General features: G+C 33.7%; 2 protein-coding genes across 2 annotated transcripts; both read left to right on the top strand.

Moving 5' to 3' along the window:
- The first annotated feature begins 3,604 nt into the window (after nucleotides 1-3,604).
- Nucleotides 3,605-5,012, top strand: LOC131628935 (stearoyl-[acyl-carrier-protein] 9-desaturase 6, chloroplastic-like). The gene is made up of 2 exons (XM_058899747.1): nucleotides 3,605-4,250; nucleotides 4,352-5,012. The coding sequence occupies exons 1-2, from the start codon at nucleotides 3,693-3,695 to the stop codon at nucleotides 4,928-4,930; spliced, it is 1,137 nt and encodes a 378-aa protein (XP_058755730.1). The 5' UTR covers nucleotides 3,605-3,692; the 3' UTR covers nucleotides 4,931-5,012.
- Nucleotides 5,013-19,679: 14,667 nt separating this feature from the next.
- On the top strand, nucleotides 19,680-21,009 carry LOC131628962 (stearoyl-[acyl-carrier-protein] 9-desaturase 6, chloroplastic-like). Its single transcript, XM_058899772.1, has 2 exons — nucleotides 19,680-20,268; nucleotides 20,364-21,009. The coding sequence occupies exons 1-2, from the start codon at nucleotides 19,711-19,713 to the stop codon at nucleotides 20,922-20,924; spliced, it is 1,119 nt and encodes a 372-aa protein (XP_058755755.1). The 5' UTR covers nucleotides 19,680-19,710; the 3' UTR covers nucleotides 20,925-21,009.
- Nucleotides 21,010-22,908: the final 1,899 nt, after the last annotated feature.

Below are 22,908 nucleotides of genomic sequence, written 5' to 3'. Positions count from 1 at the left end.
GACACTCCAAATAACAAGTCACTTTTAGACACAATTGATCTTGAGGGTAGCAATGCATTCATCACTAAAGAGTCAAAATTGTCATGTTTGAAAATTAAAAAAATTAAATGATTCAATGTCTTTTCAATTTGACGTGTTTTCTGTCTTTTTATCGATGTCATTACTGTGAAATATGGCATATTTGTCCATTTCAAAAACATTTATTAATTAATAATAAATATTACCATGAATTTTTATTTATTTCAATTAATTATTAATTTAGCACTCATAAATTTTTCTTGATTTCAATTTATTTGCATTTATGCGTATTTTTAAAACGGCTCATGAAAGGAAAATTACATTCATTAAATATATTTTCCTTTTAAAATTCGTAAAAATTTTCTTTATTTCAATTTATTACATATTATTAACTAAAATTAATTACAATTATAAGATTAAAATTCTAATAATGTATTTAACAATATTTATCCAATTATTTTTAAAAATATTTTCAATTAAGACAATTTTATTACATTTTACCATTTAAAATTTAAAAACTAAAAAATAATTGGGATTTTCTTTACAAATTAATAAAATAAAAACTTATAAAAATAAAATATTTCTTATTTTTAAATTACAAATAATTTAAATAATTATTGTTATTATTATTATTATTATTATTCATGACTAAGTTAATATACATAAAGTTAATAACAATTCTTATTTTATTTGTCACAATTTACTTATTTATTTATCAATTTATTTATATGTGTCTACCTACTAATTACCATATTTATTATTATTTATTTTGTAACATCAATTTAGTTATTATTGAATTTTTTAATACCCTTAATAATATAAAAATCTTAAATTAATAATTTTTAAAATTTATATCATATCTCTAAATCAAACCCATTAAATTTTAAAACAACAAATTAAAACACTATTTGCTTTCCTTAAGCGCACAGTTTTTAACTGTTATATAGGGTCTGTTTGGTAAAAATAGCGGTTGACTGATAAGCTAGCTGATAGCTTATAGCTTATGACTGATGGCTGATGACGGATGACTTATAGCTTATAGCGGATGGTTGGGACTGATAGCTTATAAGCTCATTAAAGTGTTTGGTAAAATTAGCGGTTCAATTAACTTATAAATGTAAAATGACATAAAAGATATTTAATATATAATTATTTTATTTTAAATTAAAATAAATTATAAGGGTTAAAAATGGATTTTAATTGAAATAATAAGGATAAAAAAGGAAGAAAAAGTAATAAGCTATAAGACATAAGCTAAAACGCTATTTGAAATAGCGTCTGGAAAATAAACTATAAGCTAGTAAAATAAGCTATAAGCTCGTGATGAAAAGACCGTTACCAAACGGGTCTAAATTATCATATGAGCTTATAAGACATAAGACATAAGCTATAAGCTCGAAAAGTTGTCTTACCAAACAGAGCCATAAACTCATATTTGTTGCAGTAATTAGATAACTTATCTATAAGTAGAGCTGTTAAATGGGCCGGTTCGGCCCAGCCTACTCCGGATCGGTGGGCTAATATGTTTAAATGGGCTGTCTCGACCCAGTCTGATTGTTTAATGGGCTATATAAAATAAGTCCGATTCATTTTTCAAAGGTCCGTGCAGTCCGATGGCTCAGTTCACCCCGTATTTTAATATTATAATTTTAATTTTATAAAAGGGATGTAATGGATAAATGCAACATAACGTAAGTAAAGATTCATCATAAACATAAACATATATAAGTTATTTTAAAATATTTATCCATGAATACCACAAAAACATTCATATAAAAGTACAAAGTAACTTAATATTATCAGCAATACTTATCAAATTTTCTCTTCATTTCACAATCATTTCTTTGATCACATCATCTTAAAAATATATCTTTATCCTCTTTAACTCTTCTTTATCACTTGAAAACACATTTATGCAATCATATCTTATCTAAATCTTTTTTTCTCAAAATTTACCAAAATATTTTTTAATGGGACAGCCCGAAGTCCGCTTAGCCTGACCCATGAAAAATAAAGGCCTGATAGGCTGGCCCAAAAAGACAGAGTCGTGTTTTTTGAAGTTATTTTGCGGTCCGACCCGTGCTCAATTGTTGGGCTTATGGACCGGCCTGATGGGCCGAGTCCATTTTAACAGCTCTACCTATAAGCTATCTAAAATGCAATTTTTAAAATTTCTTTTGGCTTATTCATATATAATGTAAGGATTTTTTGGTCCATTAAATAAATTGTAGGGATATGGTTTTAATTGTGGAGTATGGGGTAAAGTTGTTCAATTTTGGTGCTTTTATATTCAATAGTCAGGTCTCAACAACCTTGGCTTATATGATGCAACAACTTGGGATGGCAAAAGAGGTTTTGTCCACTAGGCAAGATCCGTTTTGTTCGATTTTCTTTAATCGAATCAAGGTTTTTGATCTACTAATGTGTACGCTTTGTTCACCCTGTTTTTTTCATCCATATGCGGGTGTGGACATTAACACAATTTTTTGTTTTCTTAATCTTTATAAGTGTCGGTCGTGTAGACCAACTCCGCCTCGTCCTCATTTGTTTATGGAGCGAGACAAGGTTTTAGGTCAACACTCCCAACTATGCTTGTTCGACTATTTTTTTTTCAAACTTTTACAGAATAGACAAAATGGAGCGGATATACCCGTTTACCACCTCTACGAACAGTCACATAGTAGGGTTTAATACTTAGAAGCTTGATTTGGAACTTGAATGGCCAATAGTTGATTTTTTTGACATTCACGCAATCATTATTAACAGATGGATCTTTATTGCAAAATTCCAAAAATGCAGACTTATTTTATTTATAATTTTAAAATTATCATTTTTAAATCAGATTCGTCCAATCTTAATAAAAAACCTATTATAAGATTTTATTTAAACAGAATTTTTAACTTGAATCCATCATTAATTATTTTTGTATTCTTACACATATAAAGTATATTAAATATAAAGTGGAATAAAATATTTTTGGAGTAATGTGCATAATAATATTAGTTAGAATGTATAATTTTGCAAAAAATACATTTTTTTTTAATAAGCAATTTGTATCTAGCGGGTTTCGAACCTGAGACCTTGAGAGGAGCACACTCTCAGGACCCAAGATCACACACACGCACACGCAAAAAATACTAAGTAATTTTATATTAAAAATGAAAAAATATTTATTTTATTTCATTTTTGGTAAAATAACATTTTTTTAAAACGTAAAATAATGGTGAAAAATCTATGTCCTACGATTTAAATCAGAGTCATATAATTTGTAAAGTTAAAAAAAATATTTTTGAGATACTATTGTACTTGTAAATTGTAATTAATTCAATGACATTGATAGGTTGAAGTCAAGTTAATTCATCTCAGATAGTAGTTGTGGAACATATGAATTATGATAGCAGAGGAGGAAGTTCAACAACATTATATCTCATTTATCCACTAAACAGCAAAAGAATTTTTATTGAAACCAAAAATTTATGAGTGCGTATCTACTATCGTACCGTCTAATTAATTCATCAAAAGAACATATGCAAATAACATGATGTTATGTTAAGAAAGAAAGAAAAAACTTACAATCATAGACGAAATGAGTGTATATATAAAGGGTGGCTTGGTTCACTAGTTTCAACAAAAGTTGTTTTCTCTAATCAATAACAAAAGAATAATAGTAAACCATGTTGATGGCAATGTGCAGTCAAGTAGGAGTACCACATTGTTGGACTCCAACACAGTGCAACCTAAATGCTCCATCCAAAACAATCCTAAAAGCCAAAACCACACACTCAATGCCTCCTGAGAAGAAAGAAATCTTCAAGTCATTAGAGAGTTGGGTATCAGAACATGTATTGCCACTGGCCAAACCTGTTGAAGAATGCTGGCAGCCACATGATTTCTTGCCAAACTCAGCATTACCGTCAGACGAGTTTATGGATCAGGTGAACGACTTAAGGGCTCGAACGGCTGGGCTTCCAGATGAATATCTTGCAGTTTTGGTGGGTAACATGATCACTGAGGAAGCATTGCCTACATATCAATCATATTTAAACAACTTGGATGGTGGGGTTGCAGATGAGACTGGTGCAAGCGATAATCCATGGGCTATATGGTCGCGCTCTTGGACTGCTGAGGAGAATAGACATGGAGATTTGCTCAAAACATATCTCTATCTATCTGGCCGGGTTGATATGCAAATGGTTGAGAAGACTATCCAATACTTGATTGGAGCTGGCATGGTATGCATTTGATTTTTACTTACACACTAGCAGAATCATTTGTTTTTTATATATGTGTTCAATCATATCTTATCATACTAAATTGATTGTTTGTGGTGTAGGATATAGGAACCGAAAACAACCCATATATGGGTTTTGTTTATACATCTTTTCAAGAGCGAGCCACTTTTGTGTCGGACGGTTGTCTGGCTCGCCTGGCTAAGAAAAGAGGCGACCCAATGCTTTCATGCATATGTGGTACCATTGCCGCGGATGAGAAGCGCCACGAGATTGCATACGAGAGGATTGTGGAAAAACTTTTAGAAGTGGACCCCACAGAGACAATGATAGCCATATCAAAAATATTGAGTGGTCACATAACGATGCCTGGACACTTAATGCATGATGGACAAGACCCACACCTCTTCAGCCATTTCTCTGCCGTGGCACAACGCATTGGTGTGTACACAATTAGCGACTATATTGATAATATGGAGTTTTTGATTAGAAAATGGAGATTGGAGAAGGTGGAGGGTTTAACAAGTGAGGGAAAACATGCACAAGAGGTTGTGTGTGGTCATGTATCCAGAATTAGGAGACTACAAGAGCGTGCTGATGAGCGAGTGCAAAAGATGAGACCCAAATTTAGTTGGATCTTCGATAAAGAGCATCCTTATAAAAGTAGACAAATATTTTTTTAATTAATATAGGGTGAAAAAGTAATGACTATGTAATCTTTAAACTCAGCTTGATTATCCTATATCTATAGTTTATATCAAAAAGGAATATACCTTTTTGGGCTGACTCTTCTTTTTTTTCCAATTTTACTCTTATTTAATTATAAATTATTTTAAAAAAGAGAATATAACTGTTATAATACAATACGCAAAAATAACCATAGAAAACCATATTATAATTAAGATTAATTTATTAATTCAAATCTCATTGTAACTTCTTTTATGTTGTTTCTCATTTTATTTATGGTAGTTTTCCTTTAGTGTTACAGTTATTGTTTGAGAGATGATAACGGAAAGAAAAACACCTCCGAAATATTTTATTTTCACTATAGCCTTCTTAAGGACGACCATGAATACATGTTCCACTGACTTTTGTTGTGTAATTCAAATTCAACACAATTTTATATTTGTATTTAAATTTAGTTTGAGTTGCATTTAAGCTTAATAGTGTAAATATTGAACTTTAAATTTAAGTTTAGATGAGAATTCATTTTGAGAGAGTGTAACAGAATTATAATTGCTTATGTTTAAGAAGTTAGTTAGAAAGTTAGTTACTTAATGTTCTCTCTTCTCTCTTCCTTCATCTTCATCTTCATTTTCATCTTCAACCTTGTGTACCAAAAATTGGTATCTAGAGCTCTGGTTCGATTCACAAGGAAATACGAGTGTACGTGAGGCATGTGTGATTGATTTTGTTTCTTAAATTTGCATTGAATTTACGATCAAAATTGAAACAGAATCACATTTCTTGATTATGCGGGATTGGGAATCACAAGTGTTGGTGAGATCTGAGTGAGTTTGCACATGAACTAAGATAAACGGCGAAAACGGTAGCTTGAACACAAAGCTTCCAGTATTAGATAGAAAGAGCTGGAAGCAGTGGATGATTCAGACGCGTGTGTTGTTTGACGCTCAAGATGTTCTTGATCTCATTAATGATGGTTACACGCCGGTTACAACGGATGCTATGGAAGCGCAAAGAAACACACAAAGATAACGGAGGAAGAAGGATCAAAAGGAATTTTTCTATATCCATTAGTGTTTAGATACTAATGTATTTAAGAAGATCGTTGATTCAACAACGGCGAAGGCTGCGTGGGACGCACTCATACAAAGCTACGACGGTAATGCATCAGTGAAGAAGGTGAAGCTTTAGAGTCTATGTAAGCAGTATGAGAATCTCAACATGAAGGAGTGTTGCCTAAGAAGGAGTGACACCAATATCAAAACTTTCATCATCACTATGAGGAATGTGTTTTCCTTTTATAACAATTGACCATCTTTCCAATAAGTCTGCATGGTCTCTCACATAAAAAAAATCTTGTTTCGCTTAAGTAGCCATGATGAATGGTTTAGTCTTATAAGTTATCTTGCCAAGGTCAAACCGTTTGAATCCCAACTCATCGGTTTGTACACCATTGTTATTGGAGACCCACTTTCATTTAAATAAAGGCACTTTGAAAGTAACATAATCAATCTCAAAATCTCTTCAATGACGCCTTAAAATGCGGTGTTTGCCAAAATAGGATTCTTATCTTTTGAAATAAAGAATACATGGATTCGGCCTAAACAATAACCCGTTGTCATACCCCAAAATTTTCCTGTCACATTTTCATACCAAAGCTCAAGACTTGACTGAATGCACACCCTCCTAATCAGAGGCTTCTGAACTAGGGTTTTGGATTTCTTGGTGAAAAGGGATGAATCAGGACCTCCAATGGACTTCATATGACTTCTTATGTTTCAAACTATCTCTATGACAAAATTCAAGCTTCAATTCACAAGATTGCTCAGTCAAAAGCTCAGAAGGTCAACAGTCGACTAATTTGACCTAAAAGTCAACTGCGGTCAAAGTACAGTCAAAATTCCCGATTTTTGGTCAACATCCTTATTTTGAAGTTACATTCATCATTTGATCAAGGGTTGATCATGATTCATCAAGAAAAGCTCCAAAATCATCAAAAAACCTAAGTTTCTAAATTAGGGTTTTAGGAGAAAGTCAACTGAACTTTGACGAGCCATAACTCTCACATGGAAAATTAAAAAATTTCCCAACCAAAGACTATCTTGAAGGAAATTGAATTATCTACAATTTTGTCCCTCACAAGCCAAGGCCAGAAATGCACCATTTGAGAGATATAAGCCAATACATTACAGGTCCTTCGGGAAGCTCGCGAAAAGCAATTTTTTGTCAGGAGCCATATCATCAGGATAAAATTCTCAAATGCAAAATATGTTCCAAAGTGGCTTGTAGGGGACATCTTGAGGTTTCCAAAAAGTCCTAGAAAATTGTGGACAAAAATTGAAGGAGATATGAGGCTTAGAAGTTGGTCGATTCTCAAGAAAAAACAAAACCCTAATTGCACAATTTGGTGTTTTTGGACTAATGGGCCTAAAGAATGAATCTCAAACGTGTACATGGCCCATATAAGGACTCTTAGACCAATTATTTTATTTTATGACATTTATTTTTATTTACTTGAAGATTTATTCACTTAAATATTAATAAATTAAATAAAATACAAAATAATTTGTTTTAAATCAAAGATTGGATTTTCAATTAACTTCAATCACATGTGTCCAAATATATCACTAAAACACCTGAAATAGAGATGGAAAAGAGATTGGACCAAAATAGCAAGATTTGATGCAAGTTTCTAGGGGTGTAAGCGGATAAAAAAAACCAATTAAACCGACAATCCAAATCAAACTAAACCGAAATAAAACCGATTGTTGATGGTTCGGTTCTAAAACCAAACCGAACCAATAAAAATTGATGTGGTTTGGTTCGGTTCTCGGTTTTAGTTTTTAGGACCCGCCAAACCGATGAACCAAACCAATGGAACTAATTACGCTCTAAATCTTTTATTCCACCCATCAATAAGCTCAAATTTTGTATCGGTCCAACCATTCTCCATCTTTGTTTTCACTTTCTTCCTTTTAGCAAAATACACATCTAGAACCAAACTCCAAAACATATAAAGTAGAAATCATAAGTCACGAAAACTAGCTTTCACTAAACTACTTCTCTTGCCTCCCCCTCAAATGTTGCCCTCACTATTGTCATTATGATATGTTATGGTCTCCTTATTCGTGTGCAGGTTTTCTTTGTTAATTTTCATATTTGTTTTTACTTTTTTGGTTTCTTATTCTTCAACAAAACTCCTTTTAGTCTTGTTACAAAATAGTTTTGATGTGTATTTGTGTTCTATTTGTTAAGCTTTCAAATTTATTTCCAACATTTTGATGCCAAATGTCAACTTTATATTTTATAGTGAATTTTTATTTCATGATGCAATGAAACTATGTCACCTTTTCATATTGATTAAGAGTAACTTGTAAGTTGTTTGAGAAATAGAGCATGAAATAAATGACATGAAAATATTATTTTAAAATATAATAGCATAAAATAATACATCTAAAAACATGATAATGGAGAATACATTAATGAATATAATATTTGAAAAAAACATTGAAAACCGATCAATCGAACCAAATCAAACTAAACCAAACCGGTTAGTTTGGTTCGATTTCATTTTTAAAAAATGTTAACAACCGAACCAAACCAAATCGATGAAGATATTATCGGTTCAGAGCTTTTTTTGACCCAAAACCGGTCCAAACCGATCCGATTACACCCCTACAAGTTTCAATCAAATATTTTCACAATTTTTCTCTCACAAATCAGTCCATATCCAAGTTAATTCTCAACCCTAATCTCTCCCACTATATAACCACAATTCCTTCAGCATTAGGACACGAATTCTGAGCCTAAAAAAAACCATTCTCCAAGCTTTCAAAAATACAAGAAACTAGGGCAAACTCGTGTTATTTGTTTTAGGCCAATCCAAGGGCAGATAAACGTTCCATTCTCTTCCTGGAATATCAAAAGGTAAATCCATATGGTATGTAAGCCTTGCTCACATGTGGAACTCGTAGTCCATTGTTAACAACTTCATATGTATTTTTCAATTCTGATTTCTTGCTTGTTATCATATTTTACTATGAACTAATGGCATGGTTAAGTTTTTGGCATCGATTAGGTCAGGTTTGAGCCATTGGATCGAAGCTCTAATGCCCAAAGCAAGAGGCGCCATTGTTAGGACACAAGACTCTCTCTCTTATCACAAAAACAAAAAAATATTTTCTCCTACTTCTCCTTCTTCAAGATTGCAATTCCGGTTGCAGCACAGTAATAAATTTTCCAGCCTATCAGTCGAATTCTGAAACTACTGTTTCGATTTGCTCCGAGTTTTTTCCAGAAGTTCAGAAAAAATCGTAGAACAATACTCCTATTCTAAAGGATTTCGACCCTAAAAATCGCAAATTCCTCGTTTTTCTATTTTATTTGATTTAATTTCTATTTTCATATTTTCAAAAAAATCTCAAAAAATGTGTAGCTTCGTTATCTTATTTTATTTGATTTATGATCAGGTTTTTATATTTTTTTATTTTATTTTGATCACTTTTCTATTTTTCCATTTGTTTTCTTAACCGTAACATTGCATGGTTTATGAACAGGTTTCCTATGGATTGACCAACTGGAAGGAGCTTTATCCCTTGACCTCAAGGAGGTTATTCGTATTTGGCCAAAAAGTCTTTTGGCTTTTTTCCAAATCAAGGTTATTCGTATTTGGCCAAAAACCTTTTGGTATTTGGCCAAATCAAGGTTATTCGAAATTTTGTTCATAATTTAATTTTTTAAACCCCAATTCTTTTATTGTGTTATTACTATTATTATTATTATTATTATTATTATTATTATTATTATTATTATTATTACCCTATTTTTGCAGGTACTTCTTTTGGGCAAAGAGGAGCAGCCACTTGCCACTTCCCTTGATAACCTTGGTAAAATCTCAATTTTCCCCTATTAACTATTAACCTTATTTTTAGGTAAACTTAACATCAATTAATTTTAAGTTTATAATTAACTTAGTAATTAGATTTTTTTAATTTTATTTTAGGTTTATAATTAACTTAGTAATTAGATTTTTTTAATTTAATTTTAGATTTTTTAATTTAATTTTAGGTTTAGAATTAACTTAGTAATTAAGTTTTTTATCTAATTAATTTAATTTCTTTAAATCCTAAAAACCCTATTAGGTAGGGGTTGCCCATTAACTGTAGATTTTCCTTAGGTGAATGTTGTCAGTAAGCTTTTTAACCATTAGAGTTTTCAGGCTAATATTTATTTTTAGGCTAATTAATTTATTTTTAGGCTAATATTTATTTTAGGCTATTTAATTTATTTTTAGGCTAATAATTATTTTAGGCTAATTAATTTATTTTTAGGCTAATTAATTTAATTTTAGGTTTGTTAGCCTTGTTTTCTAAAAAACCTTTTTGTTGTCTTTTCGCTCTCCTTTCAATTTTATCCTGCTTTTATTTTCGCGCCCAATTCTTCCTCTATATTGTAACTGCCCCAAAGTCTTGTAATAGTTAGGGGTTTCTATTATTTTGCCTCTATTCATCTGCATGTGTTTATTGTAATAGATTTAGGTTTTTAGTTTTCGCCTTTACTTTCTTGCCTTTATTTTTCTGCCCACAGGTGTTTATTGTAATAGCGTAAGAACTTTTAATTCTGTCTTTATTTTTTATTTTTAACTGCGTGGTTAATAATCCTAGAGAGTGCGAGCCTTGTTAAAATGAATTAGACCACTTATTTACAAGATAAATATCTGAACTTAACCACATGATTGTGCCACACACAGTGTCATACCCCAAAATTTACCCGATACGATTCACGCTTGTTAATTTATTCAAGGGATTAAAATTAAGAGTCATGGGGTTTAACATATCTATTGTTAAACCCAACCTCTTATGAAACCTTTGATCAAATTTAGGTGTATAATTACCAGGTATTTAGGCCCAAATATTTGGCCCATTTATCCCTCTAGTTTTATCTTTTTTGGGTATTATATTACATTTCTTCCATTTTAACATTCATATTTTAGCTATACTGTCTAACACTATAACTTAATTATTTATTCATTTCTAAATTACCATTTGAATTGTTATTAACCTTTAATGTATAAATAGGAGTTAAATTATGTTGGGATGCTTATATTAATTTTAATCAGGTTTTTTTGTTACTTGTTGATAATTATCATTTGTGTCGAGCATTAGGATTTATCTTAGTATTAATAGACATTAGGTTATTATTAAGAGTATCATTACTACCTTTAATTATTATTGTTACTATTAACATTGGTCAATTAACGGAGTGATTAGTTAATAAATTGGGTAAGGTTAATGGATCATTCCACGTGGGCCAAATGGACTAGCGAGAATTGGGTCAACTGGGGTATTGGATTGTTCCCGTATGGGTCAATGGTGTTGGACCGGGTCAAGGTGACCCGAATCCTGTTCATCATCTCCCACATTCCTTCAGCGCCGCTGCAATATCAACAGAAACCCTAGCTCCAATCTTTTTCGCCCAGGCCCATGAATCAAACAATTTCAGAGCAAATCAAACTCAATCAAATCTTCAATCAGATCTCAATCATAATCAAATCTGAGGACCAAATCAAACTTAAAACGAAATTAAACTCGAATAAAATCAAATATAATTTTCATTACAATCTGAATCAATCAATTTACAAAATTAAACGAATCAAATCAAAACCTAATAATCTAAATCTAATCTTTCTAAAATTTAACCTAAACCTAGCCTATAAATCAGAAAGAAGAAGTTAGAAGAAGGGGTCGGAGAATTTTCTGGAAGACTTCTTGCGCCGCGAACACAAACCCTAAGAACTTGGATCTTCGTTTTCACCTGCGAAAAGAAAAAAGAAGAAGAGGATTAGAAGAGGAGTCGGAGCTTACACGATCCAAAACTCAAGAACAAAAGGTAACCGAATCTTCAACTTAGCTTAAGAGATCCGATTGCATGTTAATATCGTTTGATTGTTGTGTGTTTTCTGGGAATTTGGGAGTTTAAGGTTTCAATTCAAGGTTAGGGTTCTTATCTAGGTTAGGGTTCATGAGATTTGGGGTTTGGATCAATAGGGTTCGTTGATTATGTGTGGTTCTGGGTTTGTATTGATGGAGGTGAGGTCGGGAGAAGTGAAAACCACGTCGCTACTATGGTCAAAATCACACTTCCCCACACCTGCCACACCTGGTCTGCGTGCAGGGAGATGTTTCCCATGTTTCTTTATTGCGACGTTGGAGTCACGTCGCTACCTTCTGACGTGGTCTCCACGTCGCTACATAGTTGCCACTTGTGCTCCTGCGACGTGTTTGCCCACGTCGCTAGTTTTTTGTTGTGACGTGATATTGCATGTTGCGACGTAGTATCCTGTTAGGAGTAAATTAATGGTAAATTCATGTGTTAATATAAGTGATTTCTTCTCTAAACTAATGCAAATTGTGATGGATCCATAGGTTTTTAGTGAGAATTGAATTGAAAAGGTTCAGTTCATGTGTAAAGCAAATCGAATCACTTGTGGGTATTATTGATGCAGGTTTAGAGTTGAACTGGAGCTTTAGGAAAACATGAAGAGGAAAGAAAGCTGGAAGTCTCAAAGGCAAAGCAAAAAAGATGAAGTTTGACAAGGGCGCGCCGCGGGAGTTCTAGCCAGCGCCGCGCCAAAGTCTCTGTTTGTGATCGCGCCGCGCACATCCGTTGCCGCGCCGCGGCCTCGGCGTTAAAAGCCCAAAACTTCTATTTAAAAGCCCTAGCTTCCAAGAGAAAAACAACTTTTTGTGAAGAGCAAAATTAGGAGAGGAATCTGAAGGTGCAGCCACAATCATCAATAGAAAACCAATTCTCTATCAAGCGAAGACATTCCTTTGATGAAGATGAATTCTTCCATTAATCTTTGTGTGTTCTTCATGTCTATGGAGAACTAAATCCCTCTTGTTGAGTCTAAGGTAGTAGTTAACCTATGAATATACAATACCATTGATTAATTCCTGTGAACAATTATTTGAATTCATTATCAATAAGAAACCTTGTTTTTATTCTTAAATTATCGTTGAATCTTTGATCGAAAGAAAGGATTTAACTTTTGCCCTAGGTTACTATATTGATTCAATTGCAATTTGCAGAGATGGAATTGTAATTGGGTTTTCATAATTATCGTTCTTAATTACTATTATCGTTATTGATATTTGGAGAGATAGAATCTCATACCGGTAAAAGTTATCTAATTTGATTTGCAGACATGGAATCTTATTTGAGGATAAGTGAAGATAATGATTCAAAGGATTGTTCTATTGTGAATAATTAATAATTGTATAGGATTAGGTTGATGAACCCTAAAGGCTCAACATCTTTCTTTAATTGTTAACACAAAGTCTTTTACTTGCTTTTATTTTATTATTTGCTTTTGATATTAGAAGTATAAAACAAACCAAACTCAATTTTCCTAACTCAAAATAAACAACTATAGAACGGCAGTGATATTAACCAATCCCTGTGGATACGATATATTACCGAAAATATTTACCCAAAAATACTTTCAACAAATTGGCGCCGTTGCCGGGGATTGGTGTCAATATTGCACGCATTGCAATAGTTCTTATTTTGAGTTTTAAGTTTTATTTTCTCTATTTGGTTGTTTCACGTGTTTGCTAGTTTTTGCAGAAGATCGTGTATGCGCAGCAGAGTTTCTAGCGATCAACTTCTTTTTGATCCCGAGATCGAAAGGACCGCTAGGAGGTTAAATAGCAAAGCACGAAGAAGAGCAAACATAGCAAAAGCAAGAGACAACGCAACCGCGACATCGTCACAACAACTTGAAACCATTGACGAGTCGCAAGAAGGATTCTTCTTTCACAAACTATTCACGGAGGAAGAACCGGAAGTTTTTATACAACCTACTGTTGTCAACATGGCTGCTAATGGTCCATGTGCTAATAGTCCAAGACTCAATCCTCAGTTCGCTAGAACTGCCGCCAACGGGCGACCGACAGAACTGAAGACCGGTATCATACAATTGATTTGTGCAAGTCCTTTCGCCGGATTGGACCATGAAGACCCGTACACGCATCTTACTCGATTCTATGAGTTAGCAGGTACTACGGGTGTCGCTCAAGCTGATGAGGAAGCATTATTTAAGAGGTTGTTCCCACACTCTTTGCTATCTAAGGCAAAAGATTGGTATCTGGATCAACCCGAAGCAGTGATGACTAATTGGAACACATTGGAAGAAAAATTTCTGGAAAGGTTTTACTCTCAAAACCGATTCTTCGAAGCAAAAACAGCAATAGCAGTATTTTCTCAAGGTAGTAATGAATCTTTAAATGAAGCATGGGAAAGGTATAAAGCTATGTTGAGAAAGTGCAAAGGACACGACTTTACAGACGTCGATCAAATCCATATGTTCCGTAACGGTCTCACAGCTACAAACAAGACACTTTTGGACGCCACAGCTGGTGGTTCTCTCATGTCCAAAACACCTGAAGAAGCTACTCAGATAATAGAGCGAATGGCTCTAAATGATCGTCAAGGCAATCATGATCGAACAATAAGAGATAAGAAACCCGGAATGTTGGAGCTGAACAACAGTGATGCTCTACTTGCCCAGAATAAATTACTAACTTCACAAGTGGAAATTTTGACACAACAAATGTCCAAACTACCACAACAACTTAAGGAGCTGAACGGGATATCCAATTCGTATCAAATTGCGAAGTGTGAATTGTGCAAGGGCAATCATCAAACAGGATTCTGTCCACCAGTCCTAGAAGAAGAAGTAAACTACATGAACAACACTCAAGGACCAAGGCAGAATCAATACCAAAATCACCCATACCAACAAGGGTACCCACCGAGACATAACAACCAGGGATACCAACAAAGGCCACCAAATCAAGGGTATCAACAACAAGCATTTCAACCATACACTCAACCACCACAACAGCAACAAGGAGGACAATCCAAGTTGGAGGAGACCGTGAATCAGTTCATTCAAACGTCAATAACAAATCAGAAGAACCACGAAGCTGCAATTAAAAATCTGGAAACTCAAGTGGGTCAATTGGCTAAACAAATTGCAGCCACTCAATCAAAGGCAACATTCTCCGCCAACACTCAAGATAATCCTAAAGAGTATTGTAACGCAGTGGTAACTAGAACCAGTCAGAAAGGCGCTGAGAAAGAAGTTGAAATCAATGATACCGAGAAAGAGGATAATAATCAGGCTGCGGAAGATGAGGAGAATGAAATCATAGTGAGCACCATGAGCAAAGATGTTGAAGGAGAAATAGATGAGACCAAGAAAGAAAGAGGGATGACAGGGAAAAGAAAAAGTTCTAAGAAAAAGAAGGTAGATCCTGTGATACCAAGCCAACATCTACCATACCCCCACGCTCCGTCAAAGTCAGACAATGCCAGGCAATATAACAGGTTTATGAGCATCTTCAAGCAACTCCATATAAACATACCATTTGCCGAAGCATTAGAGCAAATGCCCAAATATGCTAAATTTATGAAGAAAATGCTCACAAAGAAAAAGGGATGCATAGATGAAGAAACTGTGGTGCTTGATGCTCAATGTAGTGCTATAATCCAAAGAACTACTCCAAGAAAGGAATCCGATCCGGGGCGAGTAACCTTACCATTAAATATTGGAGGTAATTTCACTGGCGATGGGTTAATTGATCTGGGATCGAGCATCAACCTAATCCCTTTATCTATTGTCAAGAAGCTAGGGAATATTGTGATGAAGCCCACTAGCATGACTTTACAATTGGCCGACAAGTCTCTCACTTCACCCTATGGAGTGATTCAGGATCTGCTTATTAAAGTAGACAAATTCTTTTTCCCGGTAGACTTTGTGGTGGTTGACATGGAAGAAGATCATGAGGTACCTGTGATTCTAGGAAGACCATTCATGAAAACCGCTCGAATGATGATTGATCTGGATGAAGGGATCATGAAAATAAGGGTGCAAGATGAAGAGGTAAAATTTAATCTGTTCAAGGCCAAGAAGCATCTTAAGAACAAGAGTGATATCTTCCAAATCGATACAACTGAGGGAACAACCAAGGAAGACAAAAATCAACCTCCGAGCTACTTCCAAGTGGGACAAAAGGTACTCCTGTGCAACTCAAAACTAAGATATCTCTCGGGTAAAGCAACAACAAAATGGTCTGGACCATTGATAGTAAAAGATATATGCGACCACGGTGCCATTATGGTAGAGAATCCACTGACAAAAGAAAGGAGAACCGTTAATGGAAAACGGTTAAAAGATTTCTTCGGGGGAGTGGAGCAACATGCACAATTTTTAGTTCCTTGAAAGCATGAACCGTCGAGCCATGCGATGTTAAACGAAGAACTTTGTGGGAGGTAACCCACACTTCTAATGTTTTGTTTTGTTTAGTTTTTATTTCAGGAAATAATCAGGGAACCCGTCTGGTGAAAGCTAGGAGGCAGCAATTGATATTGCGTTACTCTTTGTAAGTCACCCTCTCGGATTTGTTACGAAACATTGAGGTCAATGTTTAGTTCAAGTTTGGGGGTGGAGCTATTTATTTTTTTTGAATTGTTCAAATTTTCTGTTTTTATTTAATTATGTACTCCCAGTTAGAGTAAGTAGTCCCATAACAAAGTGGGAATCTCAAGCAAAGTGTCAACAATGAAGCAACATGTATGAAAGTGGTAGGAAGTGAATGTTCAAAATTTTTCAGTTTCACTCTCTTTTTCAATAAAGTGACAAAGCAGGTATGAATTTTCGAACTCAAGCTCCTAATGTGTGCATGAAATTTAGGTTGTTAGTAAATACTGCCAGAAGTTCTTTATGGTACATTGTTTATTGGATCAGCTTAGCCTTAACCATTGTGAGGGAAGCTTTCCATTGTTTACTATATGCAGGAGACCATCAATTATTTTGACTTGTTCGTATCATGCTAAACCGGTTGTTGCATCGTTTGTGGAAATCTGTGAAAGTGATTTAGGCACTTGTTTGAATCTGAGAGTTCTTTTAGCCTATTCTAACGTAAAACTTATTTTCTTCTGTGAGAGTGTGATCTTTTGCTAACCATTCTTTGAGCCTGAGGTCAAGATAAGCATCATAATATGCACCAAGGAAAATACCTGGTGAGTATTGATATCAATAAAAGTTTTGTTCAGGACCATCAACCATAAAATTTGGTGATGTGTTTTCTCTTTAACCTTTTTTAGAAAGTAGGGGAGCATTCATATAATCTGAATACAGGTTGATCTCCAAGTTGGGGAGAGTCACATTCAAAAGAAGAGTAAGTACTTATGGTAATCGGTGAAAGATAAAAGAAGTCGTAGCTTGAAAAAATAACAACGTTTGAATATAAAGATTGTTGAAAAAAAAGAAAAAGTGAAAAAGAAGAATCAAGCTACGAATGAATGAGAAAAAAGATGGACAGGTAAAGGAATTAGAGTTTTAGAGAAAAAGAAATAAGTTATGAATTGGATGCTTCCCTATATTAGGAACAACCCTTGATTATCTTCTTTTCTTTGAATCTAAACCACATTACAACCATAGAAAGACCTTCTGATTCTCAGATTCCACAGTACTTGATGCTAGCAATTTGGTGAACGTATGATATGGATTTTTGTTGATTTAATTGTTTGGATGAGTGTTTAACCCCTCTTTGAGTCATCATATTTTCTGATAAGAGTGATTAGTGCTGATTCAATTCCAATTGTGTAGTGTTTTGAACTTCTGGAGGTAATTTGCTTTCAAAGTTTGTTTCATGTGTATATTCTGAGTTTGCAGGTAGAAGAGGAGTATTTGACTTAGTTACTGTATTGAACCACTTGAGAAAAACTTTTTGAAAAACCTGTTGCATGATTGTCGGTAGACTTTGCTGGAGGTAAGTAATTTTGTTTAGGGACAAACAAAACTCTAAGTTGGGGAGAGTTTGTTAGGAGTAAATTAATGGTAAATTCATGTGTTAATATAAGTGATTTCTTCTCTAAACTAATGCAAATTGTGATGGATCCATAGGTTTTTAGTGAGAATTGAATTGAAAAGGTTCAGTTCATGTGTAAAGCAAATCGAATCACTTGTGGGTATTATTGATGCAGGTTTAGAGTTGAACTGGAGCTTTAGGAAAACATGAAGAGGAAAGAAAGCTGGAAGTCTCAAAGGCAAAGCAAAAAAGATGAAGTTTGACAAGGGCGCGCCGCGGGAGTTCTAGCCAGCGCCGCGCCAAAGTCTCTGTTTGTGATCGCGCCGCGCACATCCGTTGCCGCGCCGCGGCCTCGGCGTTAAAAGCCCAAAACTTCTATTTAAAAGCCCTAGCTTCCAAGAGAAAAACAACTTTTTGTGAAGAGCAAAATTAGGAGAGGAATCTGAAGGTGCAGCCACAATCATCAATAGAAAACCAATTCTCTATCAAGCGAAGACATTCCTTTGATGAAGATGAATTCTTCCATTAATCTTTGTGTGTTCTTCATGTCTATGGAGAACTAAATCCCTCTTGTTGAGTCTAAGGTAGTAGTTAACCTATGAATATACAATACCATTGATTAATTCCTGTGAACAATTATTTGAATTCATTATCAATAAGAAACCTTGTTTTTATTCTTAAATTATCGTTGAATCTTTGATCGAAAGAAAGGATTTAACTTTTGCCCTAGGTTACTATATTGATTCAATTGCAATTTGCAGAGATGGAATTGTAATTGGGTTTTCATAATTATCGTTCTTAATTACTATTATCGTTATTGATATTTGGAGAGATCGAATCTCATACCGGTAAAAGTTATCTAATTTGATTTGCAGACATGGAATCTTATTTGAGGATAAGTGAAGATAATGATTCAAAGGATTGTTCTATTGTGAATAATTAATAATTGTATAGGATTAGGTTGATGAACCCTAAAGGCTCAACATCTTTCTTTAATTGTTAACACAAAGTCTTTTACTTGCTTTTATTTTATTATTTGCTTTTGATATTAGAAGTATAAAACAAACCAAACTCAATTTTCCTAACTCAAAATAAACAACTATAGAACGGCAGTGATATTAACCAATCCCTGTGGATACGATATATTACCGAAAATATTTACCCAAAAATACTTTCAACAAATCCACGTCGCTGCAGAGCATCTTTTTTGTAGTCTATTATTAATCATTAATATATTTCTCATCATCATAAATATAAAAAGTGGAATAAAATATTTTAGGAGAATGTGCATAATAATAGTAGTTAAAATATATAATTTTGAAAAAATAAAAAAATTTATGTTAAAAATGAAAAAAAAAAAATATTTATATTTTGTTTTGTTTTTTTGTTTTGTTTTGTTTTTTTGTTTTGTTTTTGCTAAGATGACGTTTTTAAAATGTAAAAAGTTGGCGAAGAATTTATGTCCTACAATTTAAATCGGAGTCATGTAATTAGTAAGGTTAAAAAATCTTTATGAGACAGAGATACTATTGTACATGTAAATTGTAATTAATTCAATCACATTGATAGACTGAAGTCAGAGTTAATTTAGCTTAGATAGTAGTTGTGGAACATATGATAGCAGTGGAGGAGGTTGAAACCCATAATATCTCATTAATCCACTTAAAACAAAAACAGAAATTTATTGAAAACAAAAATTAAGAATACATATCTACTAATGTACTACCGTATAATTAATTCATCAAAAGAACATGTGCAAATGAAGTTATGTTAAAGAAAGAAAGAGAAAAACATACCATTATAAGACAAAATGAGTGTATATATAAAGGGTGGCTTGGTTCACTAGTTTCAACAAAAGTTATTTTCTCTAATCAATAATAACAAAAGAATAGTAGCAAACCATGTTGATGGCAATGTGCAGTCAAGTAGGAGCACCACATTCTTGGACTCCAACACAGTGCAACCTAAATGCTCCATCCAAAACAATTCTAAAAGCCAAAAAAATACACTCAATGCCTCCAGAGAAGAAAGAAATTTTCAAGTCATTAGAGAGTTGGGTATCACAAAATATACTGCCACTTGCCAAACCCGTTGAGGAATGCTGGCAGCCACATGATTTCTTGCCAAACTCAACATTACCATATGATGAATTCATGGATCAAGTGAAGGAATTAAGGGATCGAACAGCGGGGCTTCCAGATGAATATTTGGCAGTTTTGGTGGGTAACATGATCACTGAAGAAGCATTGCCTACATATCAATCATATATAAACAACTTCGATGGTGGGGTTGCAGATGAGACTGGTTCAAGCAACCATCCATGGGCTATATGGTCACGCTCATGGACTGCTGAGGAGAATAGACATGGAGATTTGCTCAAAACATATCTCTATCTCACTGGTCGAGTTGATATGCAAATGGTCGAAAAAACTATCCAATACTTGATTGGAGCTGGCATGGTAATGTTTTTGATATTTGCTTACACACTAGCTAAATCATTTTAGTATATACTTGTGTGTTGAACTATTAAATAAATTGATTGTTTGTGGTGTAGGATATAGGAACTGAAAACAACCCATATATGGGCTTTGTTTATACATCTTTTCAAGAGCGAGCCACTTTTGTGTCAGACGGTTGTCTGGCTCGATTGGCAAAGGAAAGAGGCGATTCAGTGCTTTCATGCATATGTGGCACGATTGCGGCAGATGAGAAGCGCCACGAGATTGCATATGAAAGGATGGTGGAGAAACTTCTAGAAGTAGACCCCACAGAGACGATGGTAGCCATATCAAAAATATTGAGTGGTAACATAACGATGCCCGGACACTTGATGCATGATGGACGAGACCCACACCTCTTTAGTCATTTCTCAGCTGTGGCACAACGCATTGGTGTCTACACGGTTAGTGACTACATTGATAATCTGGAGTTCTTGATTAGGCAATGGAGATTGGAGAAGATTGAGGGTTTAACGAGTGAGGGAAAACATGCGCAAGAGGTCGTGTGTGGACATGTATCCAGGATTAGAAGGTTACAAGAGCGTGCTGATGAACGGGTGCAAAAGATAAGACCCAAATTTAGTTGGATTTTCAATAAAGAAAGTCCTTATGTTTGAAAAAGTATGGTGAAAAATAAATGAATATGTAATCTATAAACTCTACCTATCCTCATGTTTGATGATCAAATACTCTTTGGAGTAATTAATAAATAAACTTATTATAAGAAAAATATGGGGGGACTATTGTTCTACAATATGCATGCATTGAGAGATGGAGTACAATCCATGATCCATAAAATAAATAGAATATATTTTTATTTAAAAAATTGAGGACAAGGAGTTGATGTTAGTGCAAATAAATACATATTGTAGGAGAGAATACTTTTTTTTATATATAACTTGAATTACAAGTTATTTGCAATTTGAGAAAATTAGAAGAGAATTTAGGACAAATTGAGAAGAGACATTGTTACTAAGAGTGAATTAAGGTTAAATGAGATGAGAGAGCTATTTATATAGTCGGGAAAGCATTAACCGACTAATTTTCTTAAAACAGAAAATTGTGACAGCTTGCTTGTGTTACATGTGTCGAAAGTTGTCTCTATTGAGCTAGAGTTACTGTCAACGGTTACTTGTCTCTGATTTCTTTTGGTAGTTTTCTTATTTTATTTATCGTTTAAATTGATTTTCCCCCAATTTTCACGTAAACCCTAATTTTTTTTCTATGTGTTGTGTTAATCATATTTGGTCTTAGATTTAATATTATTTTTGAAGTTTGCATTTTCATTTTTATAACAAACATTATGTGTTATTATTTTTCCTATTATTTAGTATGTTTTTTTTCTTAAGCTGATTGAATTGAATGAAGAATATATAAAGTTGAAAACAAAGAATTAACAAATAAAGGCTAGTTCTATATGAAATATAGCATGAATGGTATATATCTAATAACTTATATGGTATTGATCAATTTGTGGTATAAAAAGCTCGCTACTCATTATGCGTAGTTTGTATGGGCAGTAGTTACTCCGTTTCATCTGCATAACTATACATTTTAAAAATTATGCTAATATTTTTGTAGTTTCATTCAAAAATAACATATTGAGTTGTCCAATCTCCTACATTTTATCTTATATTATTATTCAATATTTATGTATTAAATATTAACACTAATATAATCAAATAAATATTAAATTATTTCATGTTTCATTTCACAACTTTATCGTATTTTATTAGTCTCTATTATGTGAGTATTTGTGTATCATATTTAACAAATTTGAGAATTTCAAATTTGTATTATAACTTACTCCACATCTTGACATTTGGATGAGAAATTTCATTTGGAGTGAGAATGTGGAGAAGAAGAAGCTCGCTACAGTTGCTTGGAAAAAGTGGTGAAAAAAGTTAAATAGGGAGGTCTTGGTATTATTTTTTTGCACCATTATAATATCGTTATTAACCTTCATCTTTGCTGGCGGTTTATTAACAACACTCAATCTTGGACTTCTCTTCTGGAAGCTAGAGTGAGAAGAAACAACAAAAACATCGAATATTCCATCAAATCGTCCTTACGGAAGGGTATCAAGGATTATTGACAATGGTAGAAAAATAAATTTTTGGTTGGATAATTGGGCAGGTGAAACTCTTGCATTCAAATACAAAATTCTTGATAAGTTTCACTCTGGCCTCACTTCAAAAATTGCTGACTGCTGGACAAATAACACTTGGTCCTTTAATAGCAGCATCCTTCTGGCTCGACCTAATCTCTTGTCAACCATCTCTCATTTTTCTATTTCTGAGATGGAAATTGAAAACTCTTTGGCTTGGAAAATGTGGAAAATGGCAATCTCATTATCAAGCATGCTTATAATTTGATCATGAATTTCAATCCTGATGATAAGTGGTCTCATCTCCTTCGAACAAAGATACTGCTCTCTCACATTCAATGCTTGTTTGGAGACTCATGCACAGCAGAATTCCCACTTATGAGAATATCAACTTGTGAGGTTTTTCGTTTCCTTCTAAATGCTCTCTCTATAATGTCTTATCTGAAACTTCTGAGCACTTGTTCTTTGGTTTCACTTTCGCTAAGCATATTTGA

Source organism: Vicia villosa, unplaced genomic scaffold (assembly GCF_029867415.1).
Source record: "Vicia villosa cultivar HV-30 ecotype Madison, WI unplaced genomic scaffold, Vvil1.0 ctg.000493F_1_1, whole genome shotgun sequence".
In the NCBI taxonomy this organism is placed as follows: domain Eukaryota; kingdom Viridiplantae; phylum Streptophyta; class Magnoliopsida; order Fabales; family Fabaceae; genus Vicia; species Vicia villosa.
The sequence above is the reverse complement of the archived record's forward strand: the minus strand, read 5'-3'. Positions and strand labels throughout refer to the sequence as shown.